Consider the following 21,671-nt stretch of genomic DNA (forward strand, 5'->3'; position numbering starts at 1 on the left):
ACAGTTTTTACTTTCACGCTCAGAGGGTTCCTGGGCCTAAGTTAATAACACCTGTTCTCTTCTTGTGACTCTCAGACTAAATGCAAGCAGACAGTCTGGCAAAAAAAAAAAAAAAAAAAAAAGACTGTTGCTTGGTGATTCTTATTTCTGGAGGGAGCAGTGAGCATGCAGCACAGTCTAGAGAGGGGAGGCAAGGGAGCACAGACAACCTGCCCCACAGGGAGTGGTCAGGAAAAGGGAGCTTCGATCAGAACAGGACCTTCGGCGATGACCTGACTTCGACTCGGTAGATTCTACTCCCCTCACCTGGCAGTGAGGAAAAGGACGCTGTGCATGGACAGGGCTGTTGTCACAAAGTGTTGGCTGGGAAGTTTGGTGCCCTGAGGTCATGGACGTTTCTTTTAGCAAACATTCAGGGCTTCCGGCCCAAGGGTTCATTGAGTGAATGCTGGTGCCAAACAGCGACTACACACTGAACGCCATTGGTGGACAAGGCTGCAAGGGACTTGGACTTGGGCCACGAAGGTGAGACAGGGCAGACAGGAGCCTATTTTTTATACTTTCACTTCATAAAATATAAAGGAACAGGAGTATTTTTTCAGGGAAGGTGACTGTGGAAGCTGCTTGTTGAGACAAAGAGAAATGAAAGCAAAATTATTACTTGTCTGCCTATTTATTTTAGAACTTGTGTGAGATGATGTGGTGGCAAGGAGGGGTGGGCTGAGAGTGTGACCACGTCGCTAAGATAAAGCTCTGAGCCTCATTCCACACATAAGTAGCAGCTGAGAGCATATGAGTGGATGAGAAAAAGCAAAACGCTGAGCAGAGTGAAAAGAGCAGAAGTCTGTGAGCCGAACCCTGCGAAATCTAGTTAGGACTGATAGGCAAGGTTTAACCAAAACAGAGAATATAATGTCTGGATTCCTGAGTAATGCAATGCTTATGAATCCTGTGTAAAAACAAGCAATCAAAAGAGTTTTGGGTGGTGCCATGACAACAGAGAATCAAAAAGAAACTTCCTTTTCAATGTCTGGCTGAACATCTTTTAAAAAACACCTAAAGTCACACTGACCTTGGCACACTTCTCCAGGGAGACACTCTACTACCCAAGGAGCTGCTCTCACTGCAAAAGCAAGAGGTTCCAGTAGATGCTGCCTGGAGGTGCAGAACAGCAGCACCGGGAAGCAGGTCACAGGAAGCCATCTCCACAGCGATGTGCCCACAGCCAAATGTTATACAACATCTGTGTGTGTGGGTGCTCACTGTGTCTCATACACAGCCAGACAACCAGGTGTTAGGGTGAACTCTATCCTTTGCTCATTAGATACTGTGGGTCCTTTAATATTACACCCACACCAGACTCCAGTTTTAATCTAGAATCCAAAGTCTACCTTGTTCATTTGTTTATTCATTCAATAATTGAGTACCTTCTACATATAACATTCCTGCGTAGGGGACATGACAGGGAAGGAACAGAATAGAATAGATGAATCTTAACTTTGGTGCATTTTCACTGAGGACACTGGACACGGAGATGCAGAAAGTTAAGTACTCATGGGAGAGATGGACGGCTAAGCATCAAACTTGCTTTACGCAACGAGATGATGAGGATATCTCCGTGGACTTGTAGAAGGCTTCATCCTTTATCTAAATTTGCACTTTTCAAACAAAATCCCTGAAGGATAAATACAATTTGGGGGTAACAGAAGAGGGGGAAGGAGAACTTATGTAACTGGAGAATTGAACATATGCGAAAGTGTTTAGAGGAAGTGAGAAAAACGAAGCCAGAGAAGAAAGCTGAAGAAAGGCTTACGTTAGGGTAGGTGAGGGGCCAGATTACCCTGGAAAGCTGGTGTCTGTCCTACCAGACAATGGGGATTTGAGGGAGGTTCTTGTGCAAAAAGTGACATGATGGAGGTGGTGCTGTGCAGAGCCACTTGCCCCCGCAGCAGCCTGCACACAATGTGGCACCCGCCACACCACATTGTCATTATTGGTCAGTATGCGTTCCCCTATCAGGCTGGGGCCTGGGACAAGTCTTATTAGTAGGCATGTGTGCTTTCTTCACAAGACACAGTACCTGAACTGGAGTAGGTACTAGATACAATTTGAGCAATAAAACATATTGATATCTGATGACAAAATTTAAGGCAAAAAAATAATTCACAAGAAACTGAGAGAAATGTTTCATCATGATTTAAAAAGACACATACCAAGAAAATAAAATCATAAACCTATACGCATTTATCGGTATTGTCTCATATTTTGTAGACTAATAGTTCTATGTATTCATGACAAAATCATGGGGAAATAGATTTTTATATCCCAGTATAATTTTGTATTTAGCATATCCCTCTTCAACTAATGGGGAAAGAATGAGAGAGAGAGAGAGAAAGGAAAAAGGGAGAGAAGAAGGGAGGGAGGGAGGAAGAGAGAGAAAGAAAGAGGGAGAGAGAGAGAAAGAAAGAGGGAGGGAGGGAAGGGGTGGTGGCGGGGAGAAAGGAGGGAGGGAGAAAGAAAATACAAACCAGGAAAAGGCAGATCAATTAGGTGACCATCAATATTATTCAAACACGAAGTAGTAAAAAGACTTAGCTGGGTGGCAGCAGGTAGCAAAGAACCTTGGAAAGGAAGGGGGATAATATACACCTTGCAGAAGTTGACACCTGATTGACTGTAGGGAAAAGGCATTAATTCTAAGATGTACTGAGATTTCAGGCTGGAATTTGGGGACTGGAAGGAGGCTGTTACCATTAACTAGAAAAATTTTAAACACACAGAGAGAAATGGCTTGAAATGCAAGACAACGACATGGGTTTCAGATATGGAGTCAGAGCTGTAGAGTTGTAAAGGCCTTTGAAGATCATCCAGTCTAACACTTCATTATACGCGTGAGGGGACAGGAGCTGAAACAGGTGAGACTTGTCCAAGGCCACCCAAGTAAAGCCAGTAAGAGAACCCAGGTTGAACTGATCTGCAATGAAGGTGGGATAAAATAACCATCAAGGGTCAGGACTAGAGTTCTAGATGGGGGAATCATGTAGGAGTCGGGGTAGCTGAAGCCAGGAGAATGGGTGGGCTTTTGGGGGACACAATATAGAGGAAGGAAAGCAGACAGCCAAGTACTTGGCAAATAATAATAACAGCTAATACTTACTGAGCGCTAGTGTGTGTGTCCGGTACTGTTCTAAGGGTTTTTGCATAGAATATTTAATCCTCTAAAGAACTTCAAGGGGGAGGTGCCCCAGTATCTATCTCTATTTTACAGGTGAAGAAATAAGGCATAGAGAGGAGTAGTAACATGTGGACGTCACCCAGATAGTGATTGCCAGTGGCAGGACACAATCTTGTGCAAACTCACAGCGCATATCCTCTTAGTCTGGAGAAGGAGGAGGTTGAGCCAGAAATAGCCAGCGAAGGATCATTCGGAGAAAGACACTATTGTTACAGAAGATGAAAGAAGACAGAGGGAACGAAGGTGAGAACTTTGTGTTCCAGTCACGTGGCAGGAGCTCCATCACCCTACTCACCACTGTGTCCCAGGGCCTGCACTCTGCCTGGAATTTATCATTCCTGTTATTCCATGAGGTGTGTCAAAGGATGTGCTTCTCCAAGTTGTTAGAGCTGTGGATTTATGCCTAGCTGGAAGCACTTCTGTTCCAAGAATGCCAAGCCTATGACCTCTTCTGGTATATTGTTTCTCCATCTAACACAAATATTTAGTAAATCTCTGAGGGGTAGCTGAGACAGAAGTCACCCCAAAGGCCTGTCCTTTTGCTGAAAAGGCACATTTGTACATATGGCTTCATTGGATGTCCAGGTGGACTGCCATCTCCCTTAATCGATCTTAAAATAGGTTAAAAGTAGTCAACATGATAGTTTTTAAAAGCAGTGATTACCAGTTTCATTGTATCTGTCGCTGATAAAATACGAGGATATCTTAGCCCTTTTGTTTGTTCAAAGAATATGATGGCATACCTCCTCTTCCATTATTAAAAGTAGATACAAATGTGCTTTTTCATTGCTCTTATATATAATTAAATTACTGAGTTGCCATAAAAATGAAATTTGATCAATATAAGCATTTTTAAGATTCATCTAGATAGAGTTTGGCTTTTATACGATACAATTTTGAAATACTTCGTGATACAATCAGATTGAAGAATAGAATCAGAATTTTAAATTTAGGTGAGATTATTTTACCAAACTTCATTTTATAGATTAAAAACTGAGACCCAGGATGGCAAAATGACTTGCCCAGGTTCTCCTAGCTAGTTCATGACAAAGGTGAGCAGAGAACTCAGTTTTGTGGCCCCAACTTTATTTATTCTCAATTGTCTCTAAAATTACAATACCAGTTTAAGTAAAGATGGAGCATTGTTAATTGCTACAATTATTTTTGTAATTCATTTTAAAGTAGATAAACATTTTTAACAGTTTGACTTTCTTTTTAGTATGGTAAACTTTAACACCTACAGTCAAATACAATTTGAAAATTCCAATTTTTAAGCTTTGTGACTTGTGATAATTTGTACAACTGTAAGGGAGTCTGTTGTATGATTGAGATAGCATGGAGTTTTTTTAATTACAAACAGATATCTTTGATTATTTCTTCTACACAAACTTTGGGTTGTCCTAGACACATTCTTCCTTTTTATTAGGAAATTTTCTAGGTGAAAAAAGCATTCTTTCCTTTAACATTTTCTAAAGACATAATTCTTTCAGACAATCAAAAGCTTTTTCAGCATGAATACTGGAATTACCATGGGCAATCTGTGCAATTTACAGCCATGTAATAAATTCAAAGATTTTTTTACATTATCTGCCAAGGGCCCTTTCATAACAAACTCACTTTGATCATGGATAGATGTCACCCCATTAGGTTATTACGGTCTCTTTGGTAACGTCAAGATAAACAATTTCGCATTTTGGTTTAAGTGCAATACAGGTCAATGAGATTCCATTCCTGTGATGCTCTCTCAGGTTTGGGCAAAACTATATGACATGTCTCAGTCTCGAGTTAGGAATTTTCCAGACTAATGAGCTGTCATTGGCTAGTAAAGATTTGTTAAACACGCCTTAGAATTTTTACCTAAAATACTATAATGTATCTGTCTTAGATGGTGCCTTAACTGATTTTTATAATTTTTAATGCATTCTTGGTTTCCTTTTTCTTTTTGCAGCAATGTGTTCTGTTGACCAGGTACTCTCTTTTAAAATTCTCCCACTAGTTCTCTCACAGTGAATTCTACTGCTTCTTGGTTCCTTTCTTTGCCTCCTATGATTAAACATCGGTATCCCCTCCGGGACCCACACCCGGCTTTTCCTCTGTGTGTCCATGCCTTCTCCCTGGGGTCCTCACTCACTTTAACCTACACACTTGGTTCCCAACTTTCCAGCCCCAGCCCCAAACTCTTCACTTGGATGTTCTGCTTTCAAAATAAAAACTGAAGTAGTCATTGTAAAAAAATAAAAATAAAACTTTGTTGTACTTCCTTGCACTTATTTTGTGGCTTAGTAAGTTTTTATTACTAATTTTATATGGGATCGCTATAATGTTTTTAGTATTTAGGGCTCTAAGTATCTTAATGCAGCTGCGATTGGGGCCACTACAGAATCCTGGGCTCCATCCTTTGCCAAGACCTCCATTTCCTAATCATCATTCCATGTGTTCCCTGTTTATTTTCCTTTCCTTCTGTTCCATCTATTTTTTTCTTTATTTTCCCAAGGTTATTCATTGCTTATTCTGTTCAAACAGAACCTTGTTCTTGCAACCTTTTTTATATCCAAATTTCTGCTATTATACTCCTTGAGTGAGCAAAAGATTTTAATGCTAAGACTCTCCTCCGCTCTAATTATCCTGCTTATTTGTCAGACTTTTCTCTTTCCTCTGAAGGATTTGTAATAACTTATTCTGCATAAAGATGTTGAATTATTTCTTTTGATTTTTTCTTCAAATATACTAAAATGAAAACAATTATTTCTGAGTCATTCTGTTTCCCTTTTTTATAACACCCTGGATTTCCTTTTCCAAAGTCAGTTCTAATTCTAGTTTCCATTGGTTTGTAGGTGTCCTAGGGACCTTTGAGTGTGTGTGTGTGTGTGTGTGTGTGTGTGTGTGTGTGTGTGTGTGTTTTGGACTGAGTAACTGATGAAATATTTCAATAGCAACAGACTGGATTGGTTGACTGTCTCTCGATTATTGTTCTAACTCTCTTGCGACCACCTTTTCAAACTCAAGATGGCAGATCTTATCAGTGCTGCTCCCTTGGCTTCATGGAGAGAAATATTCCATGCAGATGTTTCCACTGAGAGCCACACATTTTATTTACAAATACTCTAGAGTTTTGGCGTCAAATGTTTATAACTATCAGTTTCCTGTCAACAAAATTTGTTTTGTTTTTCAAGAAAGGGAGATGGGCATTGATGGGAATATAACAAGGGAGAGGTCAGTGGCGAGGGAGCGATAGAAAATAATAGTGAAATATTTGTGATTTGAGGGAAGAAGGCCCTGGTAGAGGTAGAAAAGAACAAGATGGAAAGCACAGTAGGGGTGTTAGCTGGGAGAGGAAAATGATCCCCATTGAAGAAAGAGTAGAAGGTAATGAGAGGTAATAGGAGGAAAGACAGCTATGTTAAACAAAGAAGAGGGTAGAGGAGATGCTGAGAGGAATGCCAGATAGTCCATCTGAAATTACTTCACGCAGCCACACTATGGACTGCATCTACAAGGTTCTACCATTTGTCCAGCTACTTTATAAACCAACGGTTGAAAGAGAAGGAGTGGAGGCAATTTTCCCCCGAGAGGCAAATCTAGATCAATAATGAAGTCACAGAATCACACATGACTTTTCTCTCTCCTTTCTATAAAGCTGAGTGGGTTATGATTGGCACATACAGGTCCTGTTAGCTCCCCACTTATCCATCTTCTCCGGCCACAAGACTGCAGGCAACTCCTGGGCACAGTGCACCAAGTGCCATTCTCTTCCCACATCACTAAGTCAATGGAAATAAGTTAGGCATTTTCACAGGCCTATAGGTATATTCGGAACACAATGCAGAGCCTTCAGTAATGAACTAAGCGCCTGTCTTCCTTCCAGAGAACAGCTTAAGCACTAGAGGGAACAGAACCTGATATGTGTTAATTAATTGTGATGAAATCTCTCTAGATGTCACCTTAAAACTCTTTGTGCAAATAGCATTCAGTTTATGCTCATAGTTTGAGAAGGGTGAGCAACTGAGTTGACTCAGTAAGGACTCACATCTATTTCGTGACTCAAGTTTTCATTTAGCTTCATTCCCAGGAGTACAAAGAAGTTGTTAGGCACCAGGCAACATATAAGGCGTGGTTTAAGGGTACTTCCTTAGGAAAAGTGAACAGGGCTGCTATAGAGAATTGAATTTTATCCCCAAAAGTTATGTTCAAGTTCTAATCTCAGTACCTGAGGATGTGATTTTATTAGAATTGGAAATAGGGTCTTGTAAGCAATAATGAAGTTAAGATGAGGTCATACTAGAGTAAAGTAAGCCTGAATCCAAAATGACTGGCGTCCTTATAAGTAAAGAAGAGACACAGACACACATAGGAGAGCAGGAGCCATGAGAAGACAGAGGTAGAGATTGGACTGATGCGTCTACAGGCCAAGGAACTCCAAGGATTGCTGGCAAGACCAGAAGGTAAGAGAAAGGCATGGAACAGATTCACTCCTAGAGCCTTTAGAAAAAGCATGGCATGGTCAAGACCTTGATTTTGGACTTTTGGCATTGAGAACTGTGAGAGAATAAATTTCCATTGCTTTAAGCCATCTAGTTTGTGGTCACTTTTTATAGTAGTCACAGGAAACGCATATAGCTGCCTTTGAGCTGGAGTCGTGGACACCAGCCACCAGGAGCAGCAGCCCCTTCTGGTTCTGATACCCAAATCACAAGGGCACAGGCCCTAAAATCTACGTGCATGGGGAGGGGACTGGTGGTGAACCATACTCTTTCTCCTGTACACTGCTATACTGGCCTGGACTCCAGAAGCTCTGGCTCAGTTTTCCTGCCACATAATCCCATGTCTAGTTCTTTCCAGCCTCTTCTTCTGGGACACTGGATCCTGTCCTTCATCCCCTGTATTCACTCACCCATCCTGCTGAGATCAGGCTGATCACCCAGAATCATGTGACATCAGCTTCTAGTTTCCAATGCAGAGCCTGACCTGCATCTGTCTGAGCCAACGTTTGTCATTGGTCTCTTAGCAATCGTATGGGCAGTGCTGGATCTCTCAGCGGTCCTGGGGGCAGCCTGCTCTCAGGCAGGCTCTCTAGCATGTATCTGCCCCACCCCCCACCTCCCTCCCCACTCCCAAACAACCCCTACTGTGGAGGCCCAGCACCCCCTCCAGCTGGCCCATCTGAATGAGGAAGGTGGTCCAGAGGACTTCAGACTTTCTCATACACTGTCCTTAACAAAATTGCCACTAATCTTAGAATGAAGGTTTGGAGCCCATCCCTAAATACAAATGGATATGCGTCCACCACAAAGTGACACAGTAGAAGAAACATAATTTAATTATCATGACGCACACTAAGAATGAATAGGCAAGGCCTCAGGAGACTGGCCATGTGCTCACCTGGGCTCTGCTGGGCTACCTGAGGGGACTAGCTACTCCACACACATAACCCAGCCTAGCTGGGGAGCTGAGCCCTGAGGTGAACATAGTGCTGTCCTAGGACCTGTGAGAATCAGGAAGTCACGATGACCAGCGTGTGGGTATGTGGCATCTTCCCTTCCCATAACAGGACCTAACAGGTGAATCCACCTGAGCTCACCTGCACTGCCCATGGTCCCTGTCGCACTCCGGGGTGGCAGCCCCAGCAGTGATGCCCCTCCTGGAGCAGTTGCAGCCTTCACAGCCAGCCAGGGGGTGGAAGCTGAAGGAATGTGTCTCACACACTTCACACTGGGGCCTGACTGTGAGGGGAGGGCAGAGGCACTTCCCCGTCATCTCCTCACAAAGGCGCCGGCCACAGTTGCATGCTGGCCAGGGGATAAACAGATACAATGTAAGATTTAGATGCTGCCTGACTTTAGATGCTGCATTGTACCAACTGCCAGGATTTCCAGACACTTCCAAGGAGTCTGGGAGAAATGTCTTGCTTTTCCTTCATTACAGAATTATTGACCATGGTCGATATGAAAAGCCCTTTCTTAAGGCCAAGACCAACAATACCAAATGCTCATTGTGGATACAGTGTACGATACAGCATTCACACGCTGTATCATACACTGTATCTACCATGAGCTGTGCTGAACGAGGCACAGCTGGACCTACTGGCTCCAAGATACCTAGTCAAAGGAGCCCAGCAAGCTGCCACCATGTGCCATTCTAATGTGAGGCCTCTTGTTCATCAGAGTCTCCTCACAGGCTCCCTGAAATGGCTCTACATCACTCCACTGAGCCCAGGGTCAGGGCACAACGTAGCCACGGGGGCCTCGTTAGGCAAAAGCTGGTCTTTGTGTAGGGACTGCTCCACACCTGCACCCCTCACTCGGCCAATGGCCTGGGATGACCCTACATCTCAGGCAGCAGGACAGTTCATAGATACAGGTCCACAGGCTTCTTAGTCAGTGAATAGTAGAATGCCCCGTGGCCCCGTCTCTCCTCCCATCTCAACTGAGTTTTGGTTAGGCTGTGAAAACTGAAGAGGCTTCCATTAGGAAGGGTATGGTGCTGCCCAACATTCTGATGCTTAAAGCTATTTACACTCACCTGCTTTGTCAAGTGCATGAGTCACATAGCCTGGGGAACACAAATATTTATCTTCTAGAACCTTGCTACTCAGAGTGTGGTCCATGGACCAGCGGCATAGGCATCATCTGACTGGTTATCAGACATGCAGAATTCTCAGGCCGCAGCCCAGGCCTTCTGAATCAGAACCTGCATTTTCACAAGATCCCCAGGTGAGTCTCAAGCACAGTGAAATTTGAGAAGCCTTGCCCTAGATGAGCATCAGCCACTTGGGACTGGAGACAATCTGGATGACCCGAACGTGCACTTACGCTTGCAGTGTGGGAATCCATAGTAGCCCATTTGACAGCGGGTACATTGCCGCCCAATGACACCAGGCCGGCATGGGCACTGCCCGCCCTCTGGGCTGCAGTGATGGTTGATAGCCCCGGTGGGGTGGCACTCACAGGGCAGTGCACCTTTGTGGTAAAGGGCTGCCAGGGACCTGGCAGAGTTCTTACAGAATCTGGAGGCTGTCTGGGGGCTGTGGAGACAAAAACAACTCATGGTGACATCCCAGGTATGCCCAGAAATGGCCCCAACTTTCCCCTTCCCACTTGCTCCCTCAAGCCACGTTTTGGAGAGGGGCTCTGGCTCTGGAGCCTGGGAAAAAAATGAGAGAACTCCCGACCCCCGGACTCACAGTCAGTGACAGCTACCTTTCCCCCTACCCATCCACTCCAGAGCACATCACAGGATTAGTAGTGGGAAATTTTGGTGGCTGCAATAAAAGGGTGCAAGTTCACTTAAAGGATGAATTGTATGGTATGAGGAGTATATCTCAATAAAGCAGTTACAAAAAGATTACACCTAAATGTGTAATGATACACTAATAACAATAATGATGAGGAGGAGGTGAACTGTCAACATTCATTTAGTTCATTATAAGGACATAATGCTAGAAGCTTTGCCTATATCTCACTTAACCTCAAAAATCACCAACTAGGCCTAAGCCCCATTTCACAGATAAGGCAACTGAGGCTGCTAGAAATTAAGCAAAATGCCCAAGGCCGCAGACTATAGAGTGGCCAAGCAGGCACTCAGATTCACAGCTGTTTGACTTCAGAGCCTTTGCTCGTACTATTTTCAGTACAGGCTTCTTCTACCTACGGGGCCCCCTGGAGCTTCTGGGTTCCTCAGGAAACCTGGGAGGTGGCAGGGAGGGTCTGTAGAAGAGGACAGGAGATGACACCCAGGGTTGCCCTAGGCTCTTGGTGTTCAAGGATTCAAACAGAGAGGATGGAGAGGTTAGCTTTGCTGCGACACTCCCCGCTCAGTCGGACAGCAAAGGAGAGTGGGAATCAGAGCTGACGTGCCTCCCCGTGGAGGGTATCTGTGTGGTATCTTTTAGGAATCTGAGCTGCACAATAGGAAGCAGCAAAGAGGGAGAGAGACCCCTGATCAGCCCGTGAATCCCCATTTGGAGGCGAACCAGCGTTGAGATCACTGTCAAGGATGGGAATCCTGCCCAGATGTGCATGATGAGGTCTGCTTAGGACAGTGTGTGTAGAGGAAGAGCACCTTCTTCCCCAGACCCAGACTCACTGCAGCTACGGAGGGACTGAGGGCCAGCCCCTCCTCCGGCTTTGCTCTGGGCAGGAATGTGGGAGAGCCTCCTGCATTCCAGGGCCTTGCCACGAAGGGATACTTACTCAATATAAAAACTATTTCTTCCGCAATTGGTGATAAACTCAAATGACTTGTCCACTGATTTTTTGTGAAGTATTTGGTAGTCATAATTCTCCGCAGGCACCACTAGAACACGGACCTAAAGGAAACCCATCAACATGTCTTTGGATTTCCAACAGCAAAGCACACCCGCCACCATTCATTATACTCTATCTCTACTAAGATCAATGTTCTCTAGCATTAAGCCCAAGATCGAATGAAACAGAATTTACAGGGGTGGGTGGGGGGCGGGAGGGAAGAATCACAAGAACACCCCTAAGCCAGAATTAAAGGCTCAATCTACGATCTTCTGTAGGAAATGATAATGAGTGCTGGACAGACCCCTTGGAGCGCCTGCTCAGGGAAGCAGCAGCCTCAAGTGCTGGGCGGGGACAGGAGTCCTGGGGGGATGAGCAGGGGTTGTCCTGGGATATCCCGTATTGGTCCCATAGCTCAGGAAAGATCACAGATGAATTCACAGATGTGGGTGTCATTCCCACAGAGGAGAGACCTGAATCAACAGAGGATGTTACCTGAAGAGAAATGGTAGAACAAGGGGGATCAAGGTCCTACCTAAGGGAACGACAATAAACGGGGACAAAGGGAAGGAGAAATCACTGAAGAAATACTAGAGAAAGTGAAGGAGGGGGAGAAAACCTAAGGAAAGTAGCTACAGAAGTCAAAAGAAGGAAAGAACACAGGAGTCTGAAATGCCTCTGAGAGACCAGTGGAGTGTGGAGTGAGGTGGAGAGAGAGACACTCGCTCACCAGAGCTTGCAAGGGAGTTTTTTCTTCCTATTCATTTCTCTATTATTCCAATTTTATTTGATTTTAACTGTCACATGCTTTTTTTTTTTTTTTTTTTGGTAAAAGGTAGCTGTAAATTTTAAACATTTTTCTATAAATATGACTTCAATTCTTTGAAGAATTACTGTCATGAGCCAAACAGACAAACAGAACAACCGACCAAGGCAACTGCGTGAAGAGTAAGCTGAGGGACCAGCCGAACACACCAATACTAAAGACTTTCCTTCTGGGATCTTCACAGTCACGGCCACCTCAGGCTGCAAGATGTCAAACTCAATCTGATCTTCGGCCATCACTTGGTCCTGGCAACCAAGCACATGGGGGCAGAAAGAGGCACGGAAGACACCTGGGGACAGAGGAGAGTCCTGTCATACCACTGCAAGGCCTCGTGAGGCAGGTAGCTGCAGGGCCTGCTCTCTACAGCTCACCTGGCTGCAGCTGCCCTCCTTCCACAGACACCTGTGCAGGAAATGCCGGGTGCACTGGTTGATAAAAATGGATGACAATAACATATCGGCCCAGGCGTGGTACAAGTCCTCTCAGCGTCACTTGGTTCTAGGATGAAAAAGGAGAAAAAAAAACACAAACTCCTCAAGCTTCAGAGCTATGAATAATTAGAATCACAGGATATTTAGAAGGTAAAAACCAAAATAACCTAGGTTTTTACCCAAGTAAAGTGAAAACCTTTACTTGAACGTTTAGAGCAGCTTTATTTGTAATCGCAAATACTGGAAACAACCCAAATGTCCCTCAACTGCAGAATGAATAATCCCATTGTGGTACAACCATAATGGAGGGAGTATAAATTGGTACACTCTCTTTGGAAAACTGTTTAGTAGTTTTTGCCAAAGTCAAACATATAACCAAGCAATTGTACTCCTAGGTATGTACCCAACAGAAATGCATAATATGTTTGTCAAAAGGCCGTACAAGTATGTTCACAGCATTCAAGTACTACTTGTAATAATAGTGTAATAAAGAGTCAGACTCCATTTTTCATGTTTGATCACTGACAATTTCCAAAACCTTGTCTTTTGCCCCATTTCTGGACCAGCATATAAGTAAGCCCAAATGCTCATCCCTCGGTACAGATGGGAAGTTCAAACTACACAAATTCTAGCACATAGGAGAGGGATGCCCTCCCCCTGGACTTCTCTCCCTTCCCCTCACCCCTACCCAACCACGATGAAAGCCAGAGTCACATTCCTCCTTTTCCTAAAGCTTGAGTATGAGCCCTGCTCTCCCCAGGAAGCCTCACTATGAGAGTAATAAGATTTTTCAAACCCTCAAAAAAACTACAAGAATAATGACAACAATAACAAAAGCTTATTCTCATCTTTCAAGTGAGAACTGTGACTCAGGAGGGTAGGTAATTTGCTGAAGGTCATACACTAAATTGACCACAAAACCAGGACTAGAATTCTATTGTCCTGATTTCAATTCATTTCCCTCTACTTTTTTAGGCTGCCTAATAAATTTTCACTCTCAGATCTGTTAACTTCCTAACTCAATTCTATGGGAATGAATACAAGCCATCTAAAGTATTATAAGGACATAATATCATCAGAACAAATGTTAAGTCTTGTGCCTTTGTAGTTTATGGTAGAAAAAAATGCCTTCCCGTACTATATTTCGTCTTCATGCTCTAGATGATCATTGAGAAACTTCTTCCTGCAGGGCATTGTGCTGGTGCAGTTGGTGATACAAAAAAATTTGTTAGCCACAGAAGCTCTTCTAAAAGTGCTTACATTCCAACTTGGGAAATAATAAACTCAACACTGTTAAATAGCAGTGGGCCGTGAAAATACGAGGTATCACAAGATGGACCATGAAAAGTTGCCAATGCCGTGTAGACAGAGATGCAAGAGGGAAAGAGAGCATTAGGATGGGCTGGTCATAAAGATTAACCAGATGCCTGCATGTCTGGAATCTTCCACTGTTGAGAACAGAGGTTCTGAAAATTTAAGGACATCTGAATCCACTGGGTGGGGAGTGGAGTGGTGTTAAAACACAGATTCGAGGGCCCCATCTCCAGAGTTTTTGATTCAAGAGATCTATGGTGGGCCTTGTGAAGATGTCTAACAAGTTCCCAGGTGATATGGATGCTGCTGGTTCAGGGCCATACTTTGAGAACTACTGGTATAGAAACAACACATTCTGGGAGTCCTACCTGTGGTGCCTTTAAGGTGACCCCAGTAACAACATCAGCAGAAGGCAAAGGATCTTGGGGCAGTTGATGGGGAGACCCACCACTTGGGACATCCAAAATTAATGCTGCTGGAGGAGTTTCAGGGGATAAGGAGACACAAGTGGCTCTGAAAAATAGAATATTTAAAAATCTTATTTTAAAAATGACCAAAAAAAAAAAAAGAACCGTCCACTGGTGAAGATTCAGACTCTGAACCTAAGACCATGTTAGCATCAAAAAGATCCAGTCTTGGGGAAACCACAGGGCTGTGGTGATCTTTAAATAAAGATATTCGGTGCTGTCGACTAGCCAAGTGTATTCCAGCCTCCTGCTCAATGCAATGAGCTAAAATAGAAAAAAAATCTTAATTTTGAGGGAAAGTAAGCTATCCAGAAACTTATTGAAACTTCCCTTTATAGAACTAAAATTAATTGTTAAATGAGATCGATGCAGTGAAACATTATTATTTACCTCTAAACATAAATGTTGACATAAAATTGTATAAAAACAGAGAACAAATGTATATCATTTCTTTAGGCAGCCTTGGTGGTTTCCATAGTCCTAGCCATGTGCTCAGATCTTATGACTATGTCTATAAATTATTTTTGAATCTATATCAAAACAACCCTACCAAAACCCCAATAAGCACTGGTTAGCTAATTCGCCTAACATAGTCATGAGGTGGGTCATTATTTTCACGATTTTTCAAATGAAGAGCCTCAGAGATTAACGGATTGGAACAAAGTGAGTCTTTGTGAGGGCTCAGAACAGAACTCAGAGTAATTGCCGATGAGAGCTAGGCTTAACCATTTCCCCAAGTTGCTACTGTGTCAGCTTCCTGATATTACAGAATTCTGAAAAGACTTCTGGAGTAAATAAGTTATCTGTTATTTTTTTTTTACTCATCAACCACATTTAGTACCTTGGCCCATGATCACTTCTGAAATGAAGTATAAAGTTACAAGCATTACAGAATCACTCAGACCATAAATAAGGGAGAAAAGAAGAAAACACATTACCTTTGATTAACATATGGCTCATAACTGGCAATACATCTGATTTGAGGTTTCAAATATTCGGTTGAGAATTCTTCAATGGGTATGATACAAATTTGATGCTGCAAAGCAAATACAATACAAAAAGGTACGTTGTAGTCATCAGCAAAACCAGTGGTATAGTTAAATATACTCTTTTAAAAAGCTGTTAAGTAAAGAATTCATCCAGAGAAATTATTTTTATTTTAAAGTAGTAAAAACTGCAGTATGGCACTCTACAGCATCATTACGTGAAACAAACATTTTTTACTGTTATTCAGGGTCACTGACTAAACCACTCTTGGAATAATTATATAAATAAACAAAATCATATGAAAGTTTGAAAACAACTCTTTGTCAGTCAGTGACTTTTGATGTCTTTTTTGCTCTTCTGCCCTGTGCTGATGCTGGCTCTTCAGACCCCTTAGCAGACAGGGGTGGCGAGTGTGGTGGGCAGCCAGGGAGCTTGCTATTAGGAGGGCCGCTCTTGCTACAGATAATCCTTCTTAATAGAGGATGACTCATGTCTCAGGCACACATGGACTTCATTGATGGAATTGTCTCCAGAGCTAGTTTCTGAGTCATACAGGAAATTCAGTTATTAACTAACCAATACATTTCACTTTAAATCAAAACTGTATTTCTAGCTTGTTCATAAAGTTATTCAGTATCGAGAACAAAAATTTTTACTGAACACTTATTATATGCCAAGCACTGAGACCGGGGTATCCTGTAAGACCAAGACAGATCACAGTGTTATCCTCATGGAGCTTATATTCTATAAGTCTTGACTCTGAATGATATTCAACTATTTCAAAATGGGTAACCTTACGCTTAAAAGATGAAGGTTCAGCCCCGTGATAATTTCAAAAGATGAAGATGTTAAGATTTAGTTGGATTGTTATGTTTAAAAAGAGTAATAATTTTAAAAAGAAAGTCTTAAATTATAAATACACTTTATAGAATAATTTTTAACACTGTCAAGCAAAAATGTTAAAAACACATTAGAATCAGCTCTCCTGGCATTTCCCAGGATGTGATACAGACTTAATATTAGCAGTAACAGGAAGTTGCTTCATACCTAGATAATCTTATGTTAAATCTGGCCACCACTTCCTAGCCCAGATCCCACTGCCTCTGCTTATCATAATTCTCAAAATTTAAGTTGTGCTATTAAAAGGATGGGCATGAAGTGCATTTAACTGGCCAAACTGGGCATTTTAACTCTTAATAGTATATATCTACTTAACTGAATAATGCTCTTTTTCAGAAAGAGTAACAATAGTCTGGAGAAAAAAAATACCAAGTGATTACGACCTTTTAAATTCTGAGGGAATCTGTCAAGAAGCTAACAGACACAATAAAATAGTAAAATGAGAAAGAATATAAACAGTTAACTAATGGCATGTTTCTATACCAGCAATAATAATAAATGAGGAAATATAATAAAACATATCTCATTCATAATAGTAACAATGAATAAAAATTAATGAAACAGTTTTGTGAGATGTGCTTAAATTTGATGATTTAACTTCATTGGTGTTATAAAAATGGCTCAAACAAATGAAGAGGCAAGACAGATTTCTAAATGGGAAGAATAAATATCATAAAACTGGCAGTTCCTCACGGGTTACTTTTATAGATTTAATGCAAACCCAGACAAAATTTTAATAAGCTTTAAAAAAAAAAACCCATAAATATCAACAAAATGCTTCTAAAATCCAATGGGCAAACAGAAACATACCAGAAGGAACTGGGCCATACGTGCTTTGAGCCGAACGTCTGCATCTGCTAACAGCTCATGCACTGCGATGCGACTCCCGCCATCAGTCACAATGCTCCGGCAGAGGACACTGAAAGAAGAAACAGGTTTCTTAGCCTGACTCCCTGTCTCCATCGCTTTGCGCCTTCCTTGGGGTGGCTAATTGGTCTTCAGTTGCTCCTGTTTAGAACCCTGTGGCCAACAATGAGTTTTCCTGCACGATGAGTTTAAGAGGGGAGTGGGCCGAGATCGATATGGGAAAAGAACCTCCCTGCTGAGCCTGAGCTGCCCGCCTCAGGGCTAAAGGCCTTGCTTTTCTTTCCCACTGACTTATGGAATAAGTACTTGGTTTAGCGGTCCAGAGAAAGAGCCCCAGGGTCAGTAGTGTCTGGTCTTTAAGACATATCCTTCTTGAAAATTTACCAATATCTTTGGTACTGTTGGCCATAAAAGTTGCCCACTGGCCTCACCACCACCACCCTACCACATCGATAAGTGTGGCTGGCCTTATACGACGTCGTGAGAAACTCAGAGTTTGCCTTTGGCAGCCCAGTCTGTTCCTTCTCACCCTTCCCCTCCTCATTTCTACCAGTAATATTCCTTGCCTCCATCCAGAGGGAATGCAGAGAACAGGAACACTTAAAAGGTCACAGTTATGAACCAAAGAACACTCTCTAATGGTAAAACCTATAAAGGAAGTATTTTTTGAGGAATGTTTCTGACTTCATACTCTGTAGCAATTTTTCTCTGTAAATACAATTTGGAATGAGTGAGTGACATGCTAAAACAAAATGACCATCTCTGGGAATATTTGAAATAATTTATGCAATGACTTTGGGGGTGAGGATTAAAGTGAGATAGTGCATAAAGAGCTAAACACAGTTTGTGGCATATATTAGAAACTCAATAAACAGTCATTTTCTTTTCCTTTATGTGCATGTGTGTGGGGGTGTGAGTATGTGTCAACTAAAATGCATTCCTTTTGGATTCAAGCATAAACCTGGAAGTTAAATACACTGAGTGATTCACTTAGATTTAGTTTTACCCTTATCCTCTATTAAACGCTTCCTACGATTAGACTAACAGTAATAACTGGATTGATTTAATCATTAATGACCCCTCCTCTTATGCAGGGTAGATCGGGTTTATCACATCACTACATTGAAAAATGGTATCCCACTAGCACCACTGCTTTTCTGCTGAGATATTGTTTTTTGACAACACAGAACTCACTTGAGAAATGCTGGTTAAGGTTCAAACCTCAGCAGGAAATGCTGCAATATTGAAAGAGCCTAACATTTGAATTAGATGTTTTATGGATCAAATATTTTCCAGTGGCACATTTTTGGATTCCAGTATATGTAGCCTGTTCATTTTCACTTGTCCACATGACAGGCAAAATAGAGGAAAAGGAAATATTTGCAAAAATATGGCACTGGTTAAATACAATAAAAGTGACTCATAGCCTAATACCGTACTGTCTTGGAATTCTAGTCATGGAGACTGGTAGTGGAGAACTTTGGTGTTGTCATGTCCACAGCCAAAATGATCTGCAGAATATCATGCAGTTCTTGCCCAAAAATATTGTTCAGACGAAGGTCACAAAAAAAAAAAATGCTTCTGGTGCCCCTTCTTTCTTTGGTTGTGAAATCACTCCTCTCCTTGGCATAGACATTCTCAGCCTCTTCTGAGACAATTCAGAGAGTTATCAGGGTCATGATGAATGCTTCCTCGTGTCCTCTTAACTATCTCCACCTTGTATTCTGTGGAGTAGGGAGTGATCCGCAAGATCTAGAAGGTGGAAGGAGTTGGAGAGCTGAACTAGAGGGTGGACTTGGACACTCTAGGGTGTGGAGAAGACTTGCCCCAGGCCCCATGACCAGCAGTCTCCAGGATACAGATGGAGGAGTGACACGCCCATCTGGGAGTGTACATTCCAGTGGTTGCTGATGTCACCTACATAGATGAAACTAATATTTTCAGATAATGACAGAACATTCTGGGGAACTTTTTTGGCCCATCTGGTGCTCCTGTTAAAAATCCAAATGTAATTATATTCTTTGTTTTTCTTTTATCATTGCCCCAGAGAAAAGGGCAGATTAGATTTTTTTATCTGTTATTATAGATTTTTAAAAGAAGCCTCATCGTTTCTTTTTTAGGGTTGCTGAGAGTGTAATGTTAATTCAATAACCATTCCATCAAATCTCATACAAGTTTCCATTCTAAGCTACTAAAAGTAACTGTTTTCATAAGTTTATTTTATTTGCAAAACAGGGAAAATGTTCGACTACTTTAGGTCATGTGGGTTTGATAAAAAGCAACGTGAAAGGAGAGGTAACAAAATGTTCAAGGCCTTGGCCAAGAACTAGGTGGGTTCATTGCCATTCTCCACCTGCTGCCTCAAGAGACTCTGACTTCCAATACCATTCATTATATAATCAATTTCATGTGGAAACACCGTTTGCACTGATTCTTTAATTCAAGTATACTCTGAACAGTTGCATATACTTTGAAATATTATGCAAAAAAACCAATTTTTAATAAACCTTTGTCAGAGTTCTTAGAAGAGACGAACTTCATCAGGGTGAAATTTTAAAATATTTTATCAAATTATTTTTCACCTGATGATCATCAAACATTAATTATGCCCAGTTCTGAAGGATGTATTGGGAAGGCAGGCGTGACAGAGAACAAGACTTTTTCCCTATGTACTCTGCACAGTGTTTGAGGTGAGAACACTGAGTTCATTGCACCATATGGGGTGGCAGAGAATAAAATATAAAAACTGGTTCTGATTCATGTGAATCAGAGCCAAAATGGTAAGTAGAATACACAGCTTTTCGAGAAAATGCAACAATTCAAGGTGTTGCCCACAGAGAAGCCTCCCTGTTCCCACATTAGGGGTGATATTATTTCACTCAACTAGTCACCTGTTTGTTTTCAAGATCAGCCTCAAAAAAGAAAAAACTTTCCCACCCAGATAAAAATTAAAGTTCCCCAGGCTGACCTCCTGACTGTGCGGTTACAGAGGAATCCCCAGGGCAAGGCTGATTACCTGTACTTGCAGCTGTAGACATTCATCTGGCTGGCCAGGACAGACCCAGAACTCTCCACGTGCACAACAACCACGGACAACTGTTCGGCTTCCGTGGTGTACTCGGCCACAATCACATAGTGGCCTACCTGTGGGACCCGCAGCCGCAGGTGCAGTTCCACCTGTCAGAGAGCCAAGAAATGTCCCCGATGCGTTTACACAGGCAATGGTGAAAACGGGGCTGAAATAGTTTTCTATGTCATCACAGTAAGACACATAGTCCTATAGGCAGGGATGCCAGATAAAAGACAGGATGTTTCATGAAATTTAGGTAAACTACACATAATTATTAATTATTGTTTATCCTCGATTCTAATTTAACGGGGCATCTGGTATTTTTATTTTCAAAATCTGGCAACCCTATATTAAGGAGCTTCTACTCTTTTACCCATATATTTGCCTCCCTATTGCCTTGTTTCTCAAGGTAAAAGACACTCCACAACTTGAAGTAAAAAAGGAATTTCCAATGGGAGATAAGAAGAATGAAAGTATACCTTGAGACTCTTTAACTATTCTTTAATTTAAAAAGGAACGGCATTAATGTAATGGCTAGGCATAGAGCCAGAGGAGAGAAAGAGCAACCAGGGGGATCATTTCATAAACTATATAAAAGTCTGACCAATGTACTGTATACTTGAAACTAATGATAAAATAAAATAAAAACTATAAAAAGACTGAAAGAAATTTAAAAAAAATTAAAACAAACTTTAAATTATATGGATGCAAATAATGTAACATGATACACACACCCTACTCTTGGGATAATGACAAATAAAAGTTTGGCATTCATACTTCCAAACCATTTTCTATGTCTGAAAATGCACATATGTGTACTTAAAAAAATAAACTGTGATCATAATAGGCAACCATGGATGCTTTTGTACCATCATGGCAGAGCTGAGTAGTTGTGACAGAGACTGCATAGACCACAAAGCCAAAACATTTTTACTGTCTATCCCTTTACAGAAAAAGTATGCCTGTCTCTGATATCGCCTACTGATTAAGAGCTTGGAATCTGGAATCATACCGCTTTCAGCTGTGTGACCTAGAGCGGTAGGCCTTAGTATCATCTCGTGTAAAAATGAGGATAACAAAGTACACACCTCTTAAAATCATTACGAAGATTAAATGATTTAGTGAAGTGCTCTTAGAACTGTATTTGGCTTGTAAACACTATATAAACAATGGTAATTATAACTATGATTACTGCTTTTTGTCATGACTTGCTTTTTTACTCAACAGTAGTTCATGTGTTTACAGCAATACCTATAGCTATACTTCATGCTTCTAATGGCTGCCTATCATTATATAATATGAATGAAGGTAAAATTATTTAACTAATTCCT

At 41.8% G+C, this 21,671-nt stretch overlaps 1 protein-coding gene across 1 annotated transcript in view; it reads right to left on the minus strand.

The window, feature by feature from the left end:
* LOC105292306 (laminin subunit alpha-3-like) overlaps positions 1-21,671 on the minus strand; it is a 171,503-nt gene that overhangs the window by 6,998 nt on the left and 142,834 nt on the right. Inside the window, exons 25-33 of the mRNA XM_023530840.1 lie at positions 20,287-20,447; positions 17,214-17,322; positions 15,455-15,552; positions 14,418-14,562; positions 12,676-12,802; positions 12,454-12,593; positions 11,425-11,540; positions 10,045-10,256; positions 8,814-9,021 (exon numbers count right to left, since the gene is read on the minus strand). Of these exons, the coding sequence (XP_023386608.1) occupies positions 8,814-9,021; positions 10,045-10,256; positions 11,425-11,540; positions 12,454-12,593; positions 12,676-12,802; positions 14,418-14,562; positions 15,455-15,552; positions 17,214-17,322; positions 20,287-20,447 (1,316 nt within the window). The remainder of the gene's footprint in view (positions 1-8,813; positions 9,022-10,044; positions 10,257-11,424; positions 11,541-12,453; positions 12,594-12,675; positions 12,803-14,417; positions 14,563-15,454; positions 15,553-17,213; positions 17,323-20,286; positions 20,448-21,671) is intronic.

Source organism: Pteropus vampyrus, unplaced genomic scaffold (assembly GCF_000151845.1).
Source record: "Pteropus vampyrus isolate Shadow unplaced genomic scaffold, Pvam_2.0 Scaffold55, whole genome shotgun sequence".
NCBI lineage: Eukaryota > Metazoa > Chordata > Mammalia > Chiroptera > Pteropodidae > Pteropus > Pteropus vampyrus.